General features: G+C 49.8%; 1 protein-coding gene across 6 annotated transcripts in view; it reads right to left on the bottom strand.

Annotated features, from left to right (window-relative positions):
* Positions 1-4,005: 4,005 nt before the first annotated feature.
* The window catches only part of Slc9a5 (solute carrier family 9 member A5), a 21,767-nt gene continuing 3,552 nt past the window's right edge, over positions 4,006-22,220 (bottom strand). Inside the window, exons 2-16 of one of the 6 annotated variants that reach the window (XM_021220026.1) lie at positions 20,273-20,575; positions 18,700-18,863; positions 18,438-18,516; positions 17,989-18,166; positions 17,247-17,467; positions 16,830-17,032; positions 16,508-16,597; positions 16,341-16,411; positions 15,478-15,607; positions 14,832-14,920; positions 14,562-14,688; positions 10,623-10,793; positions 10,038-10,107; positions 9,217-9,351; positions 4,006-5,886 (exon numbers count right to left, since the gene is read on the bottom strand). In XM_021220026.1, the coding sequence (XP_021075685.1) occupies positions 5,417-5,886; positions 9,217-9,351; positions 10,038-10,107; positions 10,623-10,793; positions 14,562-14,688; positions 14,832-14,920; positions 15,478-15,607; positions 16,341-16,411; positions 16,508-16,597; positions 16,830-17,032; positions 17,247-17,467; positions 17,989-18,166; positions 18,438-18,516; positions 18,700-18,863; positions 20,273-20,575 (2,501 nt within the window). In that variant the 3' untranslated portion in view covers positions 4,006-5,416. Of the gene's footprint in view, positions 5,887-9,216; positions 9,352-10,037; positions 10,108-10,622; positions 10,794-14,561; positions 14,689-14,831; positions 14,921-15,477; positions 15,608-16,340; positions 16,412-16,507; positions 16,598-16,829; positions 17,033-17,246; positions 17,468-17,988; positions 18,167-18,437; positions 18,517-18,699; positions 18,951-20,272; positions 20,576-22,220 lie in introns of all 6 variants that reach the window. The other 5 variants (XM_029532657.1, XM_029532658.1, XM_021220028.2 and 2 more) reach the window with 5 other exon arrangements.

Raw genomic sequence — 22,220 nt, 5'->3', positions numbered from 1 at the left:
GGGTTGCCCGATGGACCAGGGAAGACCTGATGGATCAGATATCTGTGTTCGTGCCCGCCTTCCCACTTCACCCTTCGTTAGGGATCTTGAACTGATGAAAGACACTGGGATCGGGAGATCCCTACTCGGTCTCAACTCTAAAGTCTGGGGTCCTTTTGGAGGAAGTGGGCCTGGCCTAACATAACACTCTTTTGAATTTGTGGGAAGATCATAAGGAAGAGGTTAGCCGTGCAACCAGACAAAGGCACGTAGCCCCCACACCGTGGCCTTGGTCCCTGGGAGGAGAGGACACTGGACATAATGCCTTCCCTGGCTCTAAGTCAGGCGACTCCTTCATGAATCTAGGTATCAGCTGTTGTCTTGGTGGAAATAACAGGCGCCTCCATCCATCTCCGACTCTAAGGCAGATTCTGAAGAAGAGCAAAGGGCAAGGCTGGCCTTGGAGTTGTCCTTCTCCAGCCCCAGCTCCTCGGCATGTCTTCCATCTCTCCTTCCTCTAGCTTCAGTGAGCATCAGGTCCAGTCTTGGCTTCTGTCCTTGGTTCTTGTCCCAGGCCACCCCCACTGAGTCATTGCCCCTCCCTCCCTCTCTCCTTCCCTCCCTCCTGCTTCTGAGGCTCATCACCTCTACCCACTAGCCAGGCCCCCAGGAGCTGTAAGAAGATGGACCCTCCCGGGAGGAACATAACCCTCCCCAGGGATGAAGCAAATAAGAGGCATCAGGCCTCAGGCCCTAACTGACCCAGGCCCTCTGAACACAGCAGGCGGCTGGGGGAGCACAGGCACATGTGCTGAGGCAGAGGTAGGACTAGGCTGTGGTTTTCTCACTCCACACAGAATGTGCCCTGTAAGCAGGCAGACTGAATATTGTCCACTTTGATATTTTGAGCTCTGTATGTCAGGCCTGGCACAGAATAAATATTTAGGGGTATCTAAGACTAGTCACACTGCCCCTCCCACCCCGAGCTCTTCCCGTGTGGGTGACCTGGAAACCAAGGTTAGAGAAAGTGACTGACAGAGACAGACTCAGACAGAAGAGGCAGAGAGCTGTGAGACCCACAGATCTGGGATGGGAAAGGCACACACAGCAACAGGGAGAGCCGCTGGCCTAATGCGGGACAGTGGGGGACTAGGCCTGAAGCCAACCTGGGGTGGCTGACCACAGCGGGCTTCCAGAGCTGAGCTTGCAAGTCTGAACGGTGACTCACGGAGTCCATCTCTGGTTGCTGAATCTACTCAGAGAAGTCTTTTCCTCTGAGATCGTAGAATGTGCACAGGCCCCTCCCCTTCTCCAGCCCTCCCTACCTCTCTTTTCTTGACAACATCCATCCAAAAGGAAAGAAAAAGGAAGAAAAGAAAAGAAAAAAGTGACTCCTTAGCTTTGTAGATCTGGGGATACAGGACCAAAAACCATGATTCCCTTAAGTCTGTGGACTACTTAAGTCCCTTAAGTCAGGACCACTGAAAACAGCAAAGCAACTGATTTCTCAAACCTCCCAGACCCCTCTCATCTTTGACCCAAATAAACCCAGGCTCCTGGGAGTGGCATTCAAGGCCACCAGAGGCATCACAGCCTTTTCTCCTAGGTCCCAGACTGCACTTGGAAACACAGCTGACTAAACCCTGTTGTCTCAGACCACCTTCTCTGATGTAAAAAGACCCTCATTGTGATCAAAATTCTTCCTTTCAGCCTGGTGTTTGGAGTGCGTGCCTCTAATCTAGCACTTGAGAGGAAAAGGCTGGAAGACACTCAAGTTCAAGGCTAGCCAGGTCTACATAGAGTTAAAAAACGTTTCATATAAGACAGAGCTTCATAACAAGATCCTGTCTTTTGTTGTGGTTGTTTTAAGATGGAGGGAAGCTAGGGAGATAGCTCTGTGGATAATGTGCTTGCCTTACAAACATAAGGCCCTGTGTTTGATCCTCAGAACCCTTTTTTTTTTTTTTTTTAGCTAAACATGCTGGCACACTTGTAATCTTAGCACTGGGGAGGCAGAGGCGGGCAGATCCTGGGGTTCACTAGCCAGCCAGCCTAGCCTGTGGAGCAAGCTCTAGGCTGGTGAAGCCTGGATCCCCCCTCTCTCCATTCATCCCACGTAGGAGATAAACACCCTGTCATTTTTGTCCAATCAAGTGGCCAAACTCTTGACCGGCTAGCTCCCCCAGAGCTAATGCCTGACAGCTTTACCCATGCCTCAAGCTGTGCTCGCTAGCTTTTTTGGGCCTCCCAAGGCCCAAATCAAAACTCTTGGAGTGGGTGGGTGTGGCCACACATGCCTTTAATCCAAGCATGGGGACTGGGGGAGGGGGAGGGGAGGGAGGGAGGGAGACCAGGCACGAGCAGGCAGATCTCTGTGAGTTTGAGGCCAGTATGGTCTGCATACTGAGTTCCAGGTTAGCCAGGGCTGCATAGTGAGACCCTGACTCTAAAAAGCAGACACCTTGGAGCAGGCTCAGAGATCCGTTGTGACAAGTTCCCCAGTTATCCTGACTGAAACCTGGTGGGAAGACTGCCTACCGTTTGGTCCTCTTCACCTTCTCTGAGCTGCTGAAGTAGTTTCCCCAGAACCCTTCCATGTCTAGCTTTCCTTTCTGGGAATCCACTATTAGAGTTTCCAGATAATCTACTTCTTCCTGTCCTCCCTCTTCCCAGGACCCAGAGACTCACAGTCTTTTCCATGCAACTTTGCCTTGCATTATGAGCAAGATAACGCAAACAACTTAGGATCCATTACCACGAAGCCAGGGCTGGGACACTTCCTCCCGTTTGAACCTTAGCGGTCCTCCTATGAAGTGTTAAGTGTGATTGTTAACCCTTCTGTCCTTGTTGGTTTGCTTCGTTTTCACTGTGTACCTCTGGCTAGCCTAGAACTTGCTATGTAGACCAGGCTGGCCTCAAGCTCACAGGGATCCATCTACTTCTGACTCTCCAGTGCTGGCCTTAAAGATGTTTTGCCACTTCACCGTGCTCCAGCTAACCCATTTTAGAGGTCAGAAAACTAAGGCTCAAAGAGCTTAGGCAACAGGCCCCAGATGATATAGATAATAAATAACAGCTAGACTGACTCCGGATTGTTAAATCAACTATCAGGTCTTTTTTTTTTTTTTTTTTTAAGATTTATTTATTTATTATATATAAGTACACTGTAGCTGACTTCAGACACTCCAGAAGAGGGTGCCAGATCTCATTACGGATGGTTGTGAGCCACCATGTGGTTTCTGGGATTTGAACTCAGGACCTTCAGAAGAGTAGTCAGTGCTCTTAACCGCTGAGTCATCTCTCCAGCCCAACTATCAGGTCTTATCATTGTGAGCAACTTGAAGGCAAAGCTAAGTCACTCTTCCTTCTCATCCCCATGCATAGCATAGGGGGAAAAAATTGACCAAATCTGTGGGTCGTTGACGTGTTCCGAGGCCCTGAGACTCAGAGACATGGGTGTGGCTAGTGATTGCCTACAGCTGGGGGTGGGTGGGTCGAGGAGGGACTTCTCTCGAGTTCAGGGCTTTGTTGGGGGATGATGGAAGTGTTCTATTCTTTCTTGCATCATGAGAAGGTTTGTACAGCTGTGTGAACACACTAAACACTGGGGCTGGACGGAAAGCTCAGTGGTTAACGTACTTGCTGGTCTTTCAGAGGACCAGAGTTTGATTCCCCGCACCCATGTCAGAAGGGTCACTTGTTGAAAAGGTACAGTTAAGTTTTTTGTTTTGATTTTTTAAATTGTTTTTTTTTTTTTTAATTTTTCTGGGTATGGTAGTGCATGTCTTTAATCCCAGCACTCAGGCCAGTCTTTATGGGTTCAAGTCTCTATGGTTTCAGGGCCACTGTGGTCTATGTGGCAAGTTCAAAGACAGCTGAGGCTACATACAGAGACACTGTCTCAAGACAAGGTTTATTTTTTTATTTCTAATTGTGTGTGTAGGCCTGTGTGTCTGCATGTAGGTGTGCACAGGAGTGCAGGTGCCCTCAGAATCCAGAGGATACTGGATCACCTTTTAAACAAGTGAATTTTATACCAGTTTTATTCTCAAAGATGTGTTTAAAAATTCTTCAGACAGTAGGAACTGGACTTGGGGAATGATGTTATCTAAGGATTTCAAGGCCCACATTCCTTTGTCTGATAAATGCTCAGGGGACCCAACTCCTCGAAGCTTGAATTCCTACCTGTCAAGTGCAGAGTGACACTTGTTCATCTGGCTCGAAGCTGTTCTTACATTTTCCTAGAAATGTCTCCGTGATAAGACACATAGAGGCTTCGTCCTTGGAGAGCAAGACTGACCTCCCTGCTGGCCTTTCCCTTTTGTGGATCCCCAGTTCTGAGACGCCCTCCTCTCCAACCCATACAGTGATCCCCTAGACTGCCAATCCATGCCTTCTGCTAGAGGGATATTATTGGCAAAGCGCGGGGACCAGGGGGACTAATGGTTCTGCCTAAGATCCCCCCTACTGTTCTCTACTCTTGAAATAGGCAGACCCCTTCTTGTCCTTACCCCTAAAAGCTTGAGACAAACAGACAGAGGACACTCATTCATCTGAGAGATGTTTAATGTATCTCGGGTTTAAGGTACAAAACACACGGCAGGGGCTAAACCCGGGAAAGCCACCCGTTAGTCAGCTGCCCCCAAATATTGCAGCCAGGCATCCCAGCTCCAACAGGAATGGCGCAGTGGCCCTGGGATACTCGGTCCCTTCTCCCTTTGGGAAGATTCTGAGGTGGTGACGGGCTCAGAGGCCTGTCTCCTACTCTAAAAAAAAAAAAAAAATCTCAGATCCAAGCCTCAGAAAGTTCCAGATTTAGACCTAGTGCAGTAGACCGGCTATGAAGCAGCTCTGAACGAGCGCCTAGGTCCTAGAAAGAGTCACATGACCTCAATGACTAGAAGCTAAGGGAAAGGGTTACAGCAAGGTGTGGTACTCATGTAGCTGACCCAACAAGTTAGCTGAAGTAACTGAGGCCTGCCCTCTGTCCTAGTCCAGTCGCTCTGAGGACCAGCCCCTCCGAACGCCTTGTTGCCAGGGCACTGATCCTGACCTGGTGCTGGAGAAGGGGCAGAGGTCAGGGAGGACCAGTGTCCACTGAAGAATGATGCTTTGTGGGGAGGAACAGCTGCCAACGGTAAGTCCAGGAAGACGCCCTAGGGGAGGGACAGCAGCTTGGGGGCCTATCCCTTAGAACTCTGGACTGGATCCTGAGCCATTTTTCAAAATGAAAAGTGGGAAGGGTTGAGGGCAGGGAGAGAGGGGAGAAGGGTCCCTGTGAGGACCAGCCCAGGAAACCCTTCTGACCAGTCCCAAGGAGACCGTCACCACTTCAGTCCGGGCTGGGTAGGCTCCTCTGCCCAGGCTGAGGAGCACTCCCCACATGAGGAGCACTCCCCACAGGGGCTCCACATCCTGCTCCTCCCTGAGGCCTGGGCTACAGCCTGCCTCCTCTGTTGAACTGGATGCACCAGTGGGAGTTGGCAGTGCCGGGACTAAGGTGAGTGTGGTCCTTGTGGCCCATGAGGGGCTGCAGTTCCTGCTGCGGGATGTCAGCGCTGCTCTCGCTGCGAGAACGGCCAGCTTTGGCCAGGCTTGGGGGGAAGGCAAAGCTAGAGCGAAGGTCAGGAGACAGGTCAAGAGGAACCTGGGGCTCTTCAGTGACCAGAGGGTGGGGGGGTAAGCGGGTTAACGTCGGGGGCTGGGTGCAGGGAGGGGATGCCAGGCTCTCCAGGGACGAGATGCTCTGGTTCCAGCCCGTCTGCATGTCCACAGGCACGATCTTGGTTGTTTCTGACGACACATATACAGCCAGGTCTCCCTGCCCACTCTTCCAGGGTAACTCCTTCTCCGCACAGGTTGGGGATGGGGGGATGATGCGTGGGCTCGGACACACCTCAAGGCTTCCTGGGAACGAAGAGAGAGTACACATGAGTTTATTGTCAACCCAGGGGGACCCTCAAATGCACCTGAGGTCACCATATTGCACTCATCTGTACTGTACTCAATAAATGTCTCTCTGGGAGGAAGCATCAGACTTGGTTGTCTTGTGTCCTAGCACTAGGAGAGAATTGCACACAGAACCGCTGTCCACAGGTACAGACTGAACAAATGGTAATTAACTACAGCTTAGGAAAACCAAACAAGAAGGAGGCCTTGTCTCAGATCACCCCTAGTCAGCAGCAGCAGCAGCAGCAGCAGCAGCAGCAGCTCAGAGACCGGATCTTGCTAAGGCTCATTCTGACCAAGCAGTGAGACACCCTACTGAGCTGTGACAACAACTGTGACAACTCCACATGGGGCTGGAGAGGGGGCTCAGAGGTTAGGAGCACTTGCTGTTCTTGCAGAGGACTCAGTTCAGTTTCCAGGGCCAGGTCAGGCAGCTACAACCCCCTGCAACTCCAGCTCCAGGGCGTTCCCTGCCCTCTTCTGGCCTCTGACAGCATCCACAAATACACGGAACAGACAGACACACTCGCTACACTTATTAAAATAAATCTTTAAAAATGTCTCCAGATGGGGACTGGAGAGATGGCTCAGTGGTTAAGAGCACTGGTTGCTCACCCAGAGTTCCTGAGTTCAATTCCCATCAACCACATGGTGGCTCATAACCATCTATAAGGAGATCTGGTGCCCTCTTCTGGCCACAGGCATATGTACAGGTAGAATGTTGTTTACATAATAAATACGTTAATTAAAAAAAGAGAAGATTCTGGACTTCAATGAAGTCCCCTTTGGAGCAAATTTTTTTATGTTTTGGTTGTGAGCCTTTAACTGCTGAGCCAGCTCTCCAACCGTGGTGTAAACTTACAATCCCACCACCTTCTTTCGTTTTATTTTATTTTGTTTTTTTTCAGATAGGGTTTCTTTGTGTAGCCCTGGCTGTCCTGGAACTCGCTCTGTAGACCAGGCTGGCCTTGAACTCACAGAGACCCACCTTTCTACCTCCTGAGTGTTGAAATTAAAGGTGTGTACCGCCGCCACCACCTGGCACCACCTCCTTTTAAACCATTTTATAATAGGTTAGAAGGGACTTTTTTTTTCCCCCTGGTATAATGTTTATAAGTGAATGAATGTCATTTTCTACCCGGAAACTTCTGAATAATAAAGTTAAAAAAAAAAAAACTTGATTGTATGTGATTTAAATTACATCAAGAAATTGTAAAAGTCTGTATGTTTAAATTTCTCAAAGTACAAAGGAGTTTGGAAATGTCATGTAAGGCTGATCTGTTCCCAAACATAAAGAAACTCTGTTCTTTTGAAATCTGATTCAGGGAATTAAATTATTTAAAAAATAATTTTCCTGATTTTTTTTTCCCTAAAAGTTATTTTCATAGAAATAACAATACAAAGGCACAGCAAACTTTTGATCATACACTGTTGGGGAAAATGAGAGGAAAAAAAAATTCTTGTTTTGAATGTACTTGAATATCAATCAAATTCCCAAAGAGTTAGTTACTTTGTGAAAGAGGCAGAATTGGTTTTGCGCTGCTTCAGTCTGTGCCTGAAGATTTTATAGAAATTACGGTCCAGTATAAGGAGAAAAATTTGCAGAAAGATCAGATGGGGGATTTTTTTGATTTTTGGTTGTTTGTTTTGTTTTGTTTTGTTTTTTTGAGACAGGGTTTCTCTGTATAGCCTTGGCTGTCCTGGAACTCACTCTGTAGACCAAGCTGGCCTCGAACTCAGAAATCCGCCTGCCTCTGCCTCCCAGCCTTTGCTGGGATTAAAGAGATGGTGGGTTTTGAGAAGGAAACTCTGAGGTGGCGATTTTCTCCAACACCATGATTATGAAGCTCAGTAAGGGCCTGGATTGCTTCTTCCACAGATCCCAACGGAATGAGAGCCATCTTAGGGTCTCTCTGAAAGAACTTAAAAGCCTTCACTGAGCGTCCAGCTTCTGTGAACAGGTTCTTCAGATCATCCATTGTAACAGAAGGAGCAATGTTGGAAAGACGCCGTGTGGCTGATGGAGGGAAGATATTTTGGAAAGTCTTTTATCCGGGCTTTTTAAAGCGATGCAGGGGAGTATTGCTGAAGTCCGTGGTCAGACTTTGGTCTTCCTGTCCCTTGCTAGGGAGCTGGACGGCTTGATGTTTGGACAGTGCACCCCGAAGTGCTTTAAAGGGGGCTTATTAACTAAATGTAATGTGTGCTCTACGCTGAATCTTTACTTGCACAAAACTGCCACAAAAGGGGCTGGATGAGGTAGCACACACCCCTGTACTTCAGGACTTGGAGGCAGGGTCAGGAGGATTGTGGGTTTGAGGCCAGCCCAGGTTACATAATGAGACCTTGTCTCAAAATAAACAAATACAAATAAAAACCAAGGAAATCTGAGTCCCAGCCAGGTTGGTTTTTTTTTGTTTGTTTGTTTTTTGGTGTTTTTTTGTTTGTTTGTTTTTTGTTTTTTGGTGTTTTGAGGCAGGGTTTCTCAGTGTAGCCCTGGAACTCACTTTGTAGACCAGGCTAGCCTCAAACTCAGAAATCTGCCTGCCTCTGCCTCCCAAGTGCTGGGATTAAAGGCATGAGCCACCACCACCACCCGGCTCCAGCTAGGTATCTTACGAGAAAGATTTTATATATATGGTTATGATACTGTGGTTGTGTCTTTAAGAACACTTATCTTGTATGTTGTACATTTATCGATTGGTAAAATGAGATGATATTTGAGATTTTCTTCCTAAGAACCCTGGGGATCAGGTATATGTGTGAAAGAAGACAAGTTATGAGCAGGTAACGGCTGAAGCTGGACATGGGCAGATGGGAGGTCATTTCACTACTGTGTCATTTCATATTTTGAAATTTTCTGCACTAAACTTCTCTAATGTCCCCTGAGTGTTTGTGCAGACTACCCTTGAAACCTAACATCAGGAGAGAGATCTCCACATGCAGAAACATGAACACTGCTTTTTACGCATAAGGATTCCACTTCGATAGACTCAGGCTTCCCCCAAGGTCAGGTGCCAACCTCCTACCCCAGAGCTCTACATGCGGGCAGGTGTGCTAAGCCCGGGTCACAAGAGAACTGGGTCACTCGCTTCTAGGTCTGCTTATCACTTTGTGTTCCTCGGGCTGTGCTCTTTGAACGACGTGACTATGTGGGTCAAGTTCAAAGCCCGTTTGTATCACGTGATTCTGGGCGAGGCTCTAAGGCTCTGAGTTCGGTTGTGAGTCCTTGGATACCGTAACCGGCCTCAGCTGCGCAGAGGAGCGAGCCCACAAGGAGGGCATTACCTGAGACCTTGCCCTCCTGGAGGACCTCACTGGTGGCACGAGCCACAAAGATGATCCCTTCATCGTCCTCTTTCTCTGTCTCTGAACTGTCGCTTTCTTCCTCCTCCTCGGACTCCACGGTTAGTATCACCGCAGCTGGACAAGGGTGAAAACCGAGTCAGGCCAACCAACCCAGTGGCTGCTTCTTGATATCAGACAACCTCATGTCAGTGCCTGCCTCCCCCCCCCCCCAAAGCCCATGTAAGCAGAAGCACCCGCATCTTCCTTCAGCCATGTTGGGCAGTGGCCTAGAGTGTTGGACGTGATAGGGGGGAAAGGAAATTCCATTGCCCAAGGAGGCAATCCAAAGGTGCTAAGTCCTCAGAGGAAGCTATGAGGGCCACACCTCTCGGCTCTTTCTGTTGTCAGCCCAGACCAACTGATGATCTTGGCACCCGCAAGGCTGGAAGGTCCGTTAGCAAATGCAGCTCGAAGGGAACTAGGTTTGATGACAAGACCTTATGCCTTTGGTTCCGCCTATCCTTGGAGGACCAGGCCACTCTACCTGTCAGTCTCTCCGACACCTTTCCCATGTCCTTAATAGTCAATAGTCAGAATCATCAATTCTGCCTGCATGCTATACAGATGTGAACTATCCCAACACTCAAAAGTGCCCATCTAGCCCCTGGGGGGGAGGGGGCGGGGGGGGGAACACCCAGCTCTTGGTGCTAAGTGTTCCCAGAGGAGAGCCTCCAGGATCGGGGGGTGGGGGGGAACAGGCCTGCTCCCTCCCTTCCCCACCTCCCTTCCAGCCCTGCTGCTCCCTGCAGTTCCCTGCTTGCCTGTGTCCTGAAAGCCCAGGTCTCGAGGAGGCTTCCCATTTGTAGCTTCGGGATTAGCCACACCATCCTTCTGAGGACCAGAAAGCAAACCTAAGACTGTGACCGTGGTCTCACCACCCCATTTCCCAAACTCTGTGAATTGGCAAAAGTCAACAGAACAAACTCTCCTAACCTAGAAATGGGCGGAAGGGCCATTTATCACAATGGTTTTCCACTCCACTATTCCTTGGTTAACCTGGCAGTAACTGTGGAGCCTAGAGTGACCCACTTCCTATCAGAGGCTCTGAATACATGGGCCTGAATTGGCTGAAGGACTCCTAGAATTACTTTGCCAAGAACTCTGCCCTTTTCCTGTCCATTTCACCCCGGGTAGCAAATGGCTCCCACAGCCAAGAGGCTGCCCCTCCCTCTGAAGGGCAGACAGACCTGAAAGGAAACCCAAACTGCTAGAGTCACCAAACCCTGAAGGTGATTAAACAAAGCATCTATCTCCTTGAGCTGAGTTCAGGATGTGAGAAGACTCAGAATTATTTGTTACCAGCCTATAGCCATAAAGGAGGTGTCCCAGAGAAAAGACACACCCACCTTCTTATGGCTGGTCTTTCGGGGTCGAGGTTTGCTCTTGGTGAAACAGATGTTATGTTTGGTGGACTTAAAGGACTCAAGCCGTCGCTTCATGTTCTGCTGGAAGATCTCCTTGTCCTGTCGCTCCTGGGCATCCTCTGAGATGAAGTGGCGGCCGCAGCTAGCTTTGTACTGGCAACGACAACCCGACCTTGCCATGAGGCTGGGGGCCTGAGCCTCCCACAGGAACCTCAGGCTGCACACACACCCCCCCCCCCAGCATGTTAATCACAGGTCCTGCCAGCCCGGCGTTTCCAGAGTTCACCATGGAGTAATAAATAAAATTAAAAATATACAAATGGAATCTAGCCGGAGACTCTGTTCACTAAGGAAAAATTTCCCTTTTCCTGACAAGTCCCTGACTACCTTTCCCTCAGTTCTCTCTGATTTGAAGTGATAAGAGGCAGGGAGTCCTGTACTTTGTTCCTGGGGCTACTATAAAACCACAGAGCCACATCCTTTGCGTTTATTGCTGTGTCTCGATCCCCAGGTGACGACAGAGGATCCTCCTGCCAGCTAATTTTCTTCTGACCTTTTCTACAGCTACTTCAGCACCAGGCTTATGCTCTGGACTTTCCTAAGTATCTGCCCTGAACCCTAGATCCTCTTGGTCCTGGCAACTACTTATTTAACACAGAGCCAACACTTAATCTGCTTCGTTTAACTCTTTCTCAGAAAGACCAAGACATCCATACACTCCCGCAGCCTACCTATTTCTGCCATTGGCAGCTTAGCCATCTGTTCCTCTCTAGTCGGAGGAAATCGGCCAAGTGCTACCTGGACCGTTCCTGGTCACTCTGTTTTGCCTCACATTCTATGTGGTTCTTTTCCTATCCCTTGTACTTCCTGTTTCTCTGACCCTCTTCTGAGAGCTCCTTCAAGTCTCCCATCCACCTTTCTCCTTTCCCTATGGACCTGGAAATGCCACCCCACCTCTGGGGCAAGGTGGCGCCGTGTCAGCTGTGCTCAGCTCCTTCCTGGATCCCTCAGTCCTCAGCTTCTCCTCTGCCCGCCTTTGCTTTCCTTACTAAGGAATCCCAGTGTCTGCTTTCCTTCTGCTTTTAGAAAAGCCCCTGCCCTTGTTTCTAAAGTCCTTTCATTGACACTCGCATCTCCCTTCTTTTTGAGGCCAAGATCTTATAAATCAATTTGGACATTTTCCTGTCTAGTACTTCCTTAAATACCAAAAATGCTATTCAAGTTCTCTACATCCGAACTTCCTGCCTGGTCACCAGTCCCGAAGCCTCTGGCCTCGGGATGGCAGCCAGCCCTTCTTCCATCCAAGGCTTTCCCTTCTCCAAGGGTTCCCTTCTTGCCTTTGCTGGCTCCCTGTCCCTTTCTTCCATGTATATTTTTCTGTATTATTCTTGGCCCTGTTTCTCTAAACCCTCTCCCCAGAGATCCTATAAGCTCTCTCCACTTCAGCTAACCCGGTGACATGATGTGAGGTTTCAAAACACCAGGCATCAGGCCAGCTGCACTGGAACTATCAGGGGGCTTATTAAATACACAGACTCTTTGTCCCACTTCACATTACAGCATCTAAATCTCTAGGAGGCAAAGCCAAAAGCATTCCATCAAGCTTCTCAAATGAGGAGAACTCTTCCAGATCTTTCTCTCCAGCCCCTCCTCTCTCTTGAGCTATATCTTAATTGACTATATATGATCTCTAACGCTGTTTCTGGAAAGAACATACGGAGTTAGGGACTGTGTCGTGGTGCGACTAAATGCATTCAGAGCTAGTTGAGTAACCGTACCCCAAAAACGCTCCATCCATGTCAGCCTGGAGGAAAGTCTTAAGGAGCTTGCCACAGGGTTCTGTCCTCAGCTCTATCCTGTTCAATGTTTATGATGGTTTAGATGGATGTAAAGTTAACAGGCTTAGCAAATGTTCAGATGGTATGGATCTGAGAAAGAGACATTTGGTGGTAGACATGGGATCCAAATGATGGAATGATGGCGAAATTAAATAAGAGATGACATTTGACAATATCTTTAAACTATGCAAAAACTGAAGCCAACTAACTCATCAGTCAGACACACACACACACACACACACACACACACACACACACACACACCTCTATGTACTCTCTCTGATGTAACACAGTAAGAAGGATACAGCATACCTGGAAGCCCCTGGACCTGATCAGGCTCCAAATTTAATAATCAGAAAATATAAGAAATGGAGTAATATGCTAAATAGCACTTGGCTGGTCAGCACAATCTAGAAAAAAACGGTAAATCCTCCAAGATAAAGAATTCAGTTTCTTCAATAAATAGCAAGGGGGGGGGAAGAAAAACTGTTATAGGTTTGTCTTATTGGAGGACATATTTCCCAGACATAAACTGTGAACTTCATTTGGATCCTGAGCTATGCAAACCAGCTAGGAAAAAACAGATATTTATTGAATAGTGACTGAGCATTTGATATAAAGAATTATTACGTTATAATAGTAATACTACGATTTGATTTAACTTGATTTTTTTTGCAGTGCTGGGAAATCAAACTCAGGGCCTCACAGATGCTAAGAAAACGTTCTACTACTGTCCGAGATCCTCAGCCTGACTTATGTTTTAAAGGTCTTGCCAGTTCAGTGATGGTTTCACACTTGGAACCCCAGCATTTGGGAGGCTGAGGCAAGAGGATCCCCAATTTGAAGCCAGTCCTAGGGCAGCTAGCAAGATTGTCTTAAAGAAGCCAAAATTTAAAATTAAAAGAAACAAAGAGTTCTTGTCGTATACTGAGATATTTATAGATAATATCAGATGATGTCTGGAGTCTGCTGTAAGACAAAGTGTAGGCAGCGTGTGGTGGGTTATGGAGCGAAAAAATTTAATCACGCACAGATAATTATTAGAGTTGGGTAATGGATAAGTGAGTTATTTCATTCTTGCTACTAAAATTTTGCACAAGAAAAACATTAAAAGGGAAAGAGAACTTGGGGTGAGGTGGGCTTGCCAGCCATTATATGAGGTCTGGCGGAATGTGAGGGTAACACGGTGAACCAAATCAGGGATCCTGGAAGGCTGAACAGCAAGACTAGAATGGGAAAGTAAGAGAGCCCCTATCACTTGCCCTAGACAATCACCTAGTAGCTACTCCATGGGGTGGCGGAGGGGCTTCTCATGGGCAAACCACACACCAGAAGCAGAAGGGGCTGCGAGAGTAGGGGGCCCTGTGAACAAAACCACCTGCAAATCTTATTCTGCAGACCTGGAAACTAACGGGAGGTGCTCCCAAATCCAGCCAATTCTATCTCAGTGTTCTCTGTAGTGCCTCCATGAGTAACAGTCAGATTCCTACATCAAAAGGTCCAGGATAATGGCCTGCTGCCCCCTTGTGGGGTTACAGAAGATCCTCTCCTGGACAGGATGGGCCTTTCCAGACTCAAAGCTCCAAAGCAACCTGATTTGCACAGGACTAATCTCTCTTTCTCTCTCTCTCTCTCTCTCTCTCTCTCTCTCTCTCTCTCTCTCTCTCTCTCTCTCATTAAACTGATTCCAAAGGCCTTCTCAGGTCACTGCTTCCCCCCCTGACCTGCATCCTCTGAGCTCCCTGTCCTCTATCTCTTCCTCTCCCCTCAGGGACACTAGCCATGTGTGCTCCTCTCCTTCCTAAAGCCCAGCTTCGAATCCAAAGTGTTCCCTTCTAGAGTCCCAACCTGGTCAGCTCTCAATTCAATTCATTACAATCTGATATACACCCTGCAGCACTTCCTCCTAACCCCACCACCACCACCACCAACAACCCAGCAAAGGATGAAACCCACAGCCTTCATCCGGGCCTTCACAGCAAGCTGATACCGCTCGCGCTCGCCCGTCTCAGATCGGATCATGGGCTCTACAGTCCACTCCCCGGCGCCCTGGGAACTCCTCCCACCTCCTGCAAGCTCTCACCCTGCGCCGTGGCTTGTAGAGGCCTCCGCAGAGCAGATGATGCATCACGGCATCTTCCCGGTCTCGGCCGCTGCGCACCGTGTCAATCACCTGCAGATCCAGACACGCTCCACTGCCGCTCTCCCTCCTGCAGGAGGCAGGGATAAGTGTGCTGGGGAGTGGGCAGGACAGGTGATGGGAAGGGCACAGGCAAGGTGTCGACACATCCTTCCCAGAGGGATCTGGGAGGAAGAGCTTGGGGAAAGGGAGGGGGGCGGCTCGTGGACTCACAACAGGTTGGTGACAGAGGTCTCTGCCACAGAATTTCTGCTAGGCATAGAGGGCAGAGTGAGTCCTGTGGAGGACAAGACGTGGCCTCCCTGTAGGAGTCAAGACGGAGGTCGGACGAGGGTCAGACGAGGAGGGGCCCAGACAGAGGGTAATGAAAAGAATTACAGGCGTTAACAATTATTTTGAACACTGTTTTGCTTTGAGCCAGGGCTGGGGATTATCCAGGTTCTCCAATGCTACACAAGTGGTGAGCCGTGGGCATTATTTTGCTCTTTGTTATAGCAGACACTGAAACACTTCACACACTGAATTCTCAAAGTCGGGCCTAGGCAGTTCCATCCTTACTGTTACTTTCCTCTCACCAAGGAAACTGAAGCCCAGGCAGCCTAAGTAACTTGTCCAAGCACCGGCCCACCCGTGATAATAGCTGAACTGTGTCTGTTGACCTCAGCGTCCAGCTGTTTCCCACCTTCCTGTACCAGCCTGCCAGACTGTCCCTGCAGCTGTGACTTCACCTGGGGCCAGCCGGGAATTCCGACTCCCTGCTCCTTGCTAACAAGCCTGCCTGCCTGTCATTCCTTACGGCCCTACGCTGCTGACCATCTGTCTAGCTGCCACTGGCCTACCTGGTAACTGCTTGGCCCACCTGGTCCACAAAGCTGATGGCATCTCGGATGTTGAGTCTGTAGTACACATCCCAGATCTGGTCACGGATACGATAGGCTGACCGCCGCATCAAAAGCTGACTCAGGTACTTCTTGTCAAATTGTTCCCACCTATAGAGGATGCCAGGCCCAGTCCTGAGTATTACCCTCATGGTGTAGCTGGCTGCCCCTTCCCCTAGACAGGGTGAGGACAGTGCCAGCACTAGCCTGGCTTTCTTAGTATGAGTCTCAGCCAAGGAGAATCTCAAAGTTAGTCCCTGTTCTTACAGCCTTTACAGTTTCAGGAAGAGAGTCTGTCATTAGTTAAAATTCTCTAAAATAACTGTAAAAAATTATAACCATGACCAAAAAAAAACTACCAAGGATAATTATAACGGGGATTTGTCCTTGTCAGAGAGGCCAGAGGTCTCCGAGGAATCAGTGCCCATGGTTAGGTCTGAAGGATGGATTCAAAGCTAAGCTAAGAGGGAGGTGAGGCAGGGTTCTGATAGACAGAATACATCCAGTCTCAGTGGCCAGGCTTGGACTGCATGGTGGGCTCTGAGTTCTAAATAGGGTCTGTGTAATTATCAGACAGACCACCAAACGCACAACAGAGCTTAACAGGGCAGGAGTCTGTCTGGCAAGTGCCGGACCATGCAGCGGCTAGCAGGCCACCCTGGGGGGTGGGGGTGGGGATCTATCTTATCCTGAGGACACTGGGGTGCCACTGAAGGGCTTCAGGCAGAGGTCACACAGCCTGAACCTGGCTGTGTCCCCTTCTCAGAAGGGTGGCATATCTCCCATGCTGCCCTGGCTGATAGGGGCCACTGTTGCTGAAGGAGCCTTGGGGCAGCTCCCTCACCTGTCCCTCCAGTAGTGGTAGCCATGGTGCCCCACAACGTCCTCCACTGCAGCCAGAATGTGGTCAAAAGTCTAGAATGGGGGTGGGTAGGGGGACTACATCAGGACTCTGCCAACGTAGGAGGAAGGAGAGAGGGGCAGGGGAGGGGATGGGGCTCTGGTACCCACGTGCTCGTGCAGCTCCTGGTTCAAGGTGGGTTTGTGGTAATCACTCCTCTTCACCCTCAGCCACTTGACCAGTGGCTTGATGGTCAAACCCTACGGACAGGCAAGAGGTGAGCCCTGTCCTGTTTGGTTCCCTGCTGCCTTTCTCCCTCCCCCCACCACCACCAAAAAAAAAAAAATGGGTCTCAGTTATATTACACTCAAAACCTAGGAAGTCAGGTCCCTGCCTCCCCCGGAGGAAATGAAAGGCCCTGTCCCAAAGTGTTCCAAGACTCTCCCAGAGCCTGCTGAACCTCTCCCCACCTAGCCTCCTGGGCGCTCCCACCTGCACGATGACGGTGAAGAAGACCACCACAATAGTGGTGGCCACAAAGTAGTCCTTAGCAGGGACCTTGGTCCTGTCCAGGAGGATGACGAGAGCAAAGGCCACAGCCCCCCGAAGGCCCCCATAGGACATCACCACCTGGTCAATCTTGTCCAGAGGGACCAGCCGGAACTGATTCAGTACCCACGTCTGCAAGACTACGCCTACAGCAGGAGGGAGGGCCAGCAGGAGCAAGGGGTTGGGAGCGGAGGACACTGGGAGCCCAAGCATCTGGGCTAAGGTCTGGCAGGGGTCAGGACAGGTGAGCGTTGTGGGGAGGAGTGGGAATTGACGGGGATGTGAACTTGGACTGAGGGGATGAGGGGCGGGCGAGAGGGGAAAGGAAGGGGATAGGGGAGCAGAGGGCACCAGCAATACCGAGGGCTCGGAAGAACAGGATGAAGAAGAGGGTGCCCAGCACCAGCCCAGAGTCCCAGGCCCATTTGGAAGAGTCCACGGCCGAGATGCCAAGTAGCATGAAGATGACCGTTTCAGCGCAGCTGGCGAGCGTTTTCATTGTGTACTTGACAGCCGTGCGGGACTTATGGGAGATGTTGGCCTCCACGTATTTCTTACATCCCAGGCCACACATGGTCACCCTGGGAGAGGGACAGAGTGCAGGTGACAGAGGGTCCCGAGAGAGACTGAGCCTGCAGCCGGCGGGGCGGGGGGTGCTGCCCATCACGGGGTATCAGATGGCCCATGCCAAAGCTTAGGGATGCATGAAGATTACTAGAGAGCGGTAGTCCTGGAATAAATGCAGATCTCCAGGCTTCTCATCAGTGCCACTTACTCTGACTAATAAACCCTCGGGGTGGGGGGTGCTATACCCATACCAACCAGTGGCTTCGGGCCTTGAAGTACGCTGGCAGCTTAACCTGAACTTCAGGTAGAGGAAGTGTGAGCCTTCAGGTGCTCAGACAATTCTGGGTGCTAGAGCACAGGCTGAGGCTTAGCCTCCTCTGAGGCGAGAGTATGAGGTGTCCACTACCACAAGGGCTCCATGAAGCCTACAGGTTCCTGAAGACCTTACGGTCGGTCACTTAAAGCGTGGACTCTCCCTTTCCCGGCTGCCGGCCTGTGACATCCCCACCCCGCCCCAACGCCCCCCAGGACTCACGCAAGAATGGCGGACAACGAGGCCATCTCAGCAGTGAGGTAGGCTGCGTAGGCGAGGAGGAAGACCAGCAACGGCTCGATGATGCGGACCCGCTTGGTGAAGCGTGTAGTCAGGGCCAGGAGGAAGGCAAAGACTAAGCCCACGGCTGCCCCGCCCAGACTGACCACAAACAGGGAGGCTGGGGGAGGAGTGGGTAGTCAGCACGACCCCTGGCCCGGACCCTCCCCAAGCTGGGCTGACAAAGTCTGTTGCCTAGGAAGGAGTAAAGGGAGGTGCCCACCGCACTCCCTGGGGCTCAGGATCCTCCCAGACCCCATCTCTCCACAGAGGAGAGGAAGGAATGAGACATCAGAGTAACCTCCCCTGTCCCAAACGCTGGCTCTGGGTGAGTCGCAACAATCCGGGGAAGGCAGACATTGAACACTGGCCAACGTGGGGGAGATACTGACCGACGCCCTTTAGGTAGTCAGTGGCCTGCACGTTGGCAGAGCCCATCTCCACAAAGGAGTTGCAGACCTTGTACAGCACCTGAGTGACAAGAAGAGAGGCAGGAAGTAAGAGGGGGGGCCACGTGGGGGAAGTGGGCGGGAACAGAAGAAAGCTCAGACTGCTATTTCCTCCCCGGGGGACTAGGAGGAAAGGTCTAAGTAAGCCTGGCTACCCCTAGGCAGCCTTAGGGCCAGGGGTCAGCAGGCCACCGTACGTTCTTACCACCGTTACTGCGTCATTAAGCAGAGACTCGCCGAAGATGATGATAAAGAGGGTCTGATTGACGTGCACCTCCTCAAAGACAGCCAACACGGCCACAGGGTCCACCGCTGAGATGAGGCTCCCAAAAAGCAAGAAATCCAGCAGGCCAGCCTGTACCCTAGGAGCTGCCAGCGAGAGACAGAAGATAGGGCTGGTTGGTGAAGATGATGCTGCCTCTGACAGGACTTCCGGTGACAAGCCCGCAAGCTTTCCTACTGGGAAGAAATAAACCCAAAGGGAGTTTGGAAAGGTGGGGAAACGGGCCTGTGTCCTACGGGGGCTCGAGCTGCCGTGTGCCTGAGACCTGGCTTTGCCCATCACCAGTTGCTGTGATGCGGGCTCTTGTTGATGTAACAGGACTCTTTCTTTGCCCAACTCACAAGATGGCTGCAAAACCATTCAGCCGGTGCTAGTAATATAACTGCGGCAACCGTAAAAGGAAAAGTAGTTGACAGTAGGTAGAACTGGCTGGCTTTGTTCCCCAGGGTAACAGGACATGGTTCTCCTACACCTGTGGTTCTCAGCCAACGGATGGATGTGGTGTGTACACAGTTTTCAGCGGGAAAGGAAGGCTGGCTCGGAAGGCCAGATCGCAGTAGGAAAAGTACCATAGGTGGGACTTGAGTATGTCCCATAAGCCTGTGAGCCTCAGTTTCCCCATATGTAAAATGGGAATGATATCAATCTCAAAATATTCCTTATTTAGTTAGCGCCTAATACATGGTAAGACACCAGCACCAGTATTATTTAGAATTACTACTATGCTATGAATCTGAGGTCCTCCCTTCCCTTCCTGCCCCAAATAGCTCACTTTTTATTAAGAACACGAGACTGGCGATTCCAGCTGGGAATTTCAAGCTTCTCCGTTTTTTACCTTAGAAGCGGTCTGATTTAATATCAAGACTGAATGGATTTCTTATGACAGGAAATAAAGAAGAGGTTGGAAGAGGGCCTAAATGCAGAGCCTCAATAAAATGGAGGCTAAGCACAGGCCCTGGTTCCAGCTGAACGCAGAGGGCTCTACTTTCTCTTCCATTAAATGAGGTAAATTCTACCTCGCCAGAGATAGTATTGAGAAGACACAATAAGAAAGAGCCAGGTAAAGCCGTTAGCATTTCGTGGATGTAAAATATGCGCTTATTAGAAATAAAAACTGGAGACCACCTGGTATAGCTTGCGCAGCAGACCTAGAACTATAAAACCCTTGCAGGGCTGGCAAATGGCAGTGTTGTGACAGAGGGCAGGAGTCGACAGAGTTGCTACTGCAGGCTCCAGAGCTCCAGCAGCCCACACACAGCTGGGAGCCCGCCCCGGCTCAGCCGTTACGATGCAGAAGCACAGAGCCAACTGGCAGAGACCAAAATTAGGATCGGAGCCTATCTGGAGGACCAGGTGAGTCGGACCTGCAACAGAGCTCCCAGGGAACGGGACTCAGGCATCTGACCTTCAGAGCTGGAGAAAGGGACTTAGGGGATGGAGCTAGCAAGACTTCTTTTTTTTTTTTTTAAACAGCCTAGGCCCTAGGGATACTCACCCACAAGTCCAGCCTGCTGCAGACCCCAAAGGGCAACACCTGTGGTGAAGGCATTCCAGAGCGTGCCCACCACGGCGTAGGTGAGGATGGCACCCAAGTTGTCAAAAAACAGCCGGCTCGGCATGAAATAGCCTGAGTCTAGCACGATGGGAGGGAGCAGGAAAAGGAAGAAGGTGCCCGGCTCCAGCTGGTACTCAGCCTTCTTGGCCACGGCTAAGACAATGCCCCCTAGCACCAGGCCCAGCAAAATCAGCAGGCAGCTCTCAGGGACCAGAGATGTCACCTTCCGGGACAGGTGGAACACTGGAATGCAAGGAGGTAACAGGTAAGATGCCATGGGGTGGCCTCCCACAGCCTGGCCTGGAATACTTTGTCTTCCCAGTTTACCCAGTTAGAATCCCTGGCCCTAGAACCAGTGGAGGAACTACAGAATCTCCGACTCCAAGGCCACAAGTTCTCCATGGCCGCAAGGCTGTTCTTGCCTCCCCTCCCTGCTCCTTTCTGAAAATGCCCCTTCCTCTGCATTGCCATCCTCAGGGACTGGCCTCACCGTTCCCTGACCTCCTTTACCCATACCAGTCATCTGACTTTTCGCAAATGCTAAACAGTCTCCCTATATCATGTCTAAGATTACTGGGGAAAAAGAAATCAGGGCCTCTAAAATCATCAAGCAGACTGGGTTTGAAGACTCAGCCTTTGACTCTCAAATGTTCTCATCTGCAAAATGGGAATGAAAAGGAAATCTATCAAATCAGACGGTTGGGAAGATGAAATAAAACACCCTGTGTATCAGCATTTAGAACTGGGCCTGGTAGGACAGACCTAGGATCAATGTAACAAGCCTCTCTCAAAATAAAGTGAGGATGCAGCCGAGCTGTATGACATTCAATGGCAGAGCATAGCTTACCATTCACAAGGTTCTAGATCCAATCTTCAGCAACTGGGGGTGTGTCAGAAGAATCAAGAACAGTGGCACACACTAGGCATCCTAAGACTTGGAAGGCTGAGGTAAGAGGACTGCCGTGAGTTGAAGGTAAACATTGTGTAGGTTTTTTTTTTTTTTTTAAGATTCATTTATTTTTATTTCATGTGTATGAGTATTTGCTTGCATGTATGTAAGGGTGTCATATATATATGCCTGGTGTCTGAGGAGGCCGGGAGAGGGTATCAGATCCCCTAGAACAGGTGTCACAGGCTACTACTGTACATGTCAGCTACTATATGTGCACTGGGAATTAAACTGGAGTCCTCTACAGGAACAGCCAGTGCTTTTTTTTGTTTTAATCACTGAGCCAACTTGGTTTATAGAGAGAGTTCAAGGCTAGCCTGGGCTATGTAGAAAGACTTTTTCTCATCTCTCCCCACCCCCAAAGAAAGCACTTAGCACATTGATCTATAGTAAATACTCAATAAACGTTTGCTATTAATATAACCCAATCTATGCTAATATATGTACACATAGCTCCTTTTAGTTGCGCCTCAGGCCTCTCGACCTAATGTTCGTATTTCATTAAATAGCTCAGTTTAAAAAGCTTTCTGTAGGGCTGGAGAGATGGCTCAGTGGTTAAGAGCACTGGCTGCTCTTCCAAAGGTCATGAGTTCAATTCCCAGCAACCACATGGTGGCTCACAACCATCTGTAATGGGATTTAATGCCCTCTTCTGGTGTGTCTGAAGACAGCAACAGTGTACTCATATACATAAAACAAATATTTAAAAATAAAAATAAATAAAAAGCTTTCTGTAGCTGGGTACAGTGGCACATGCTTTAATGCCAGCACTCAGGAAGCAAGCAGAGGCAGGCAGATCCCTGTGCATGTGAGTTCCAGACTAGCCAGGGCTTTATAGTACTCAGCCTCAAGAAAGAAAGAAGGAAAGGAAGGAAGGAAGGAAGGAAGGAAGGAAGGAAGGAAGGAAGGAAGGGAGGGAGGGAGGGAGGGAGGGAGAGA

Source organism: Mus pahari, chromosome 20 (assembly GCF_900095145.1).
Source record: "Mus pahari chromosome 20, PAHARI_EIJ_v1.1, whole genome shotgun sequence".
NCBI lineage: Eukaryota > Metazoa > Chordata > Mammalia > Rodentia > Muridae > Mus > Mus pahari.
This window is presented reverse-complemented; position numbering and strand designations above follow the sequence as displayed.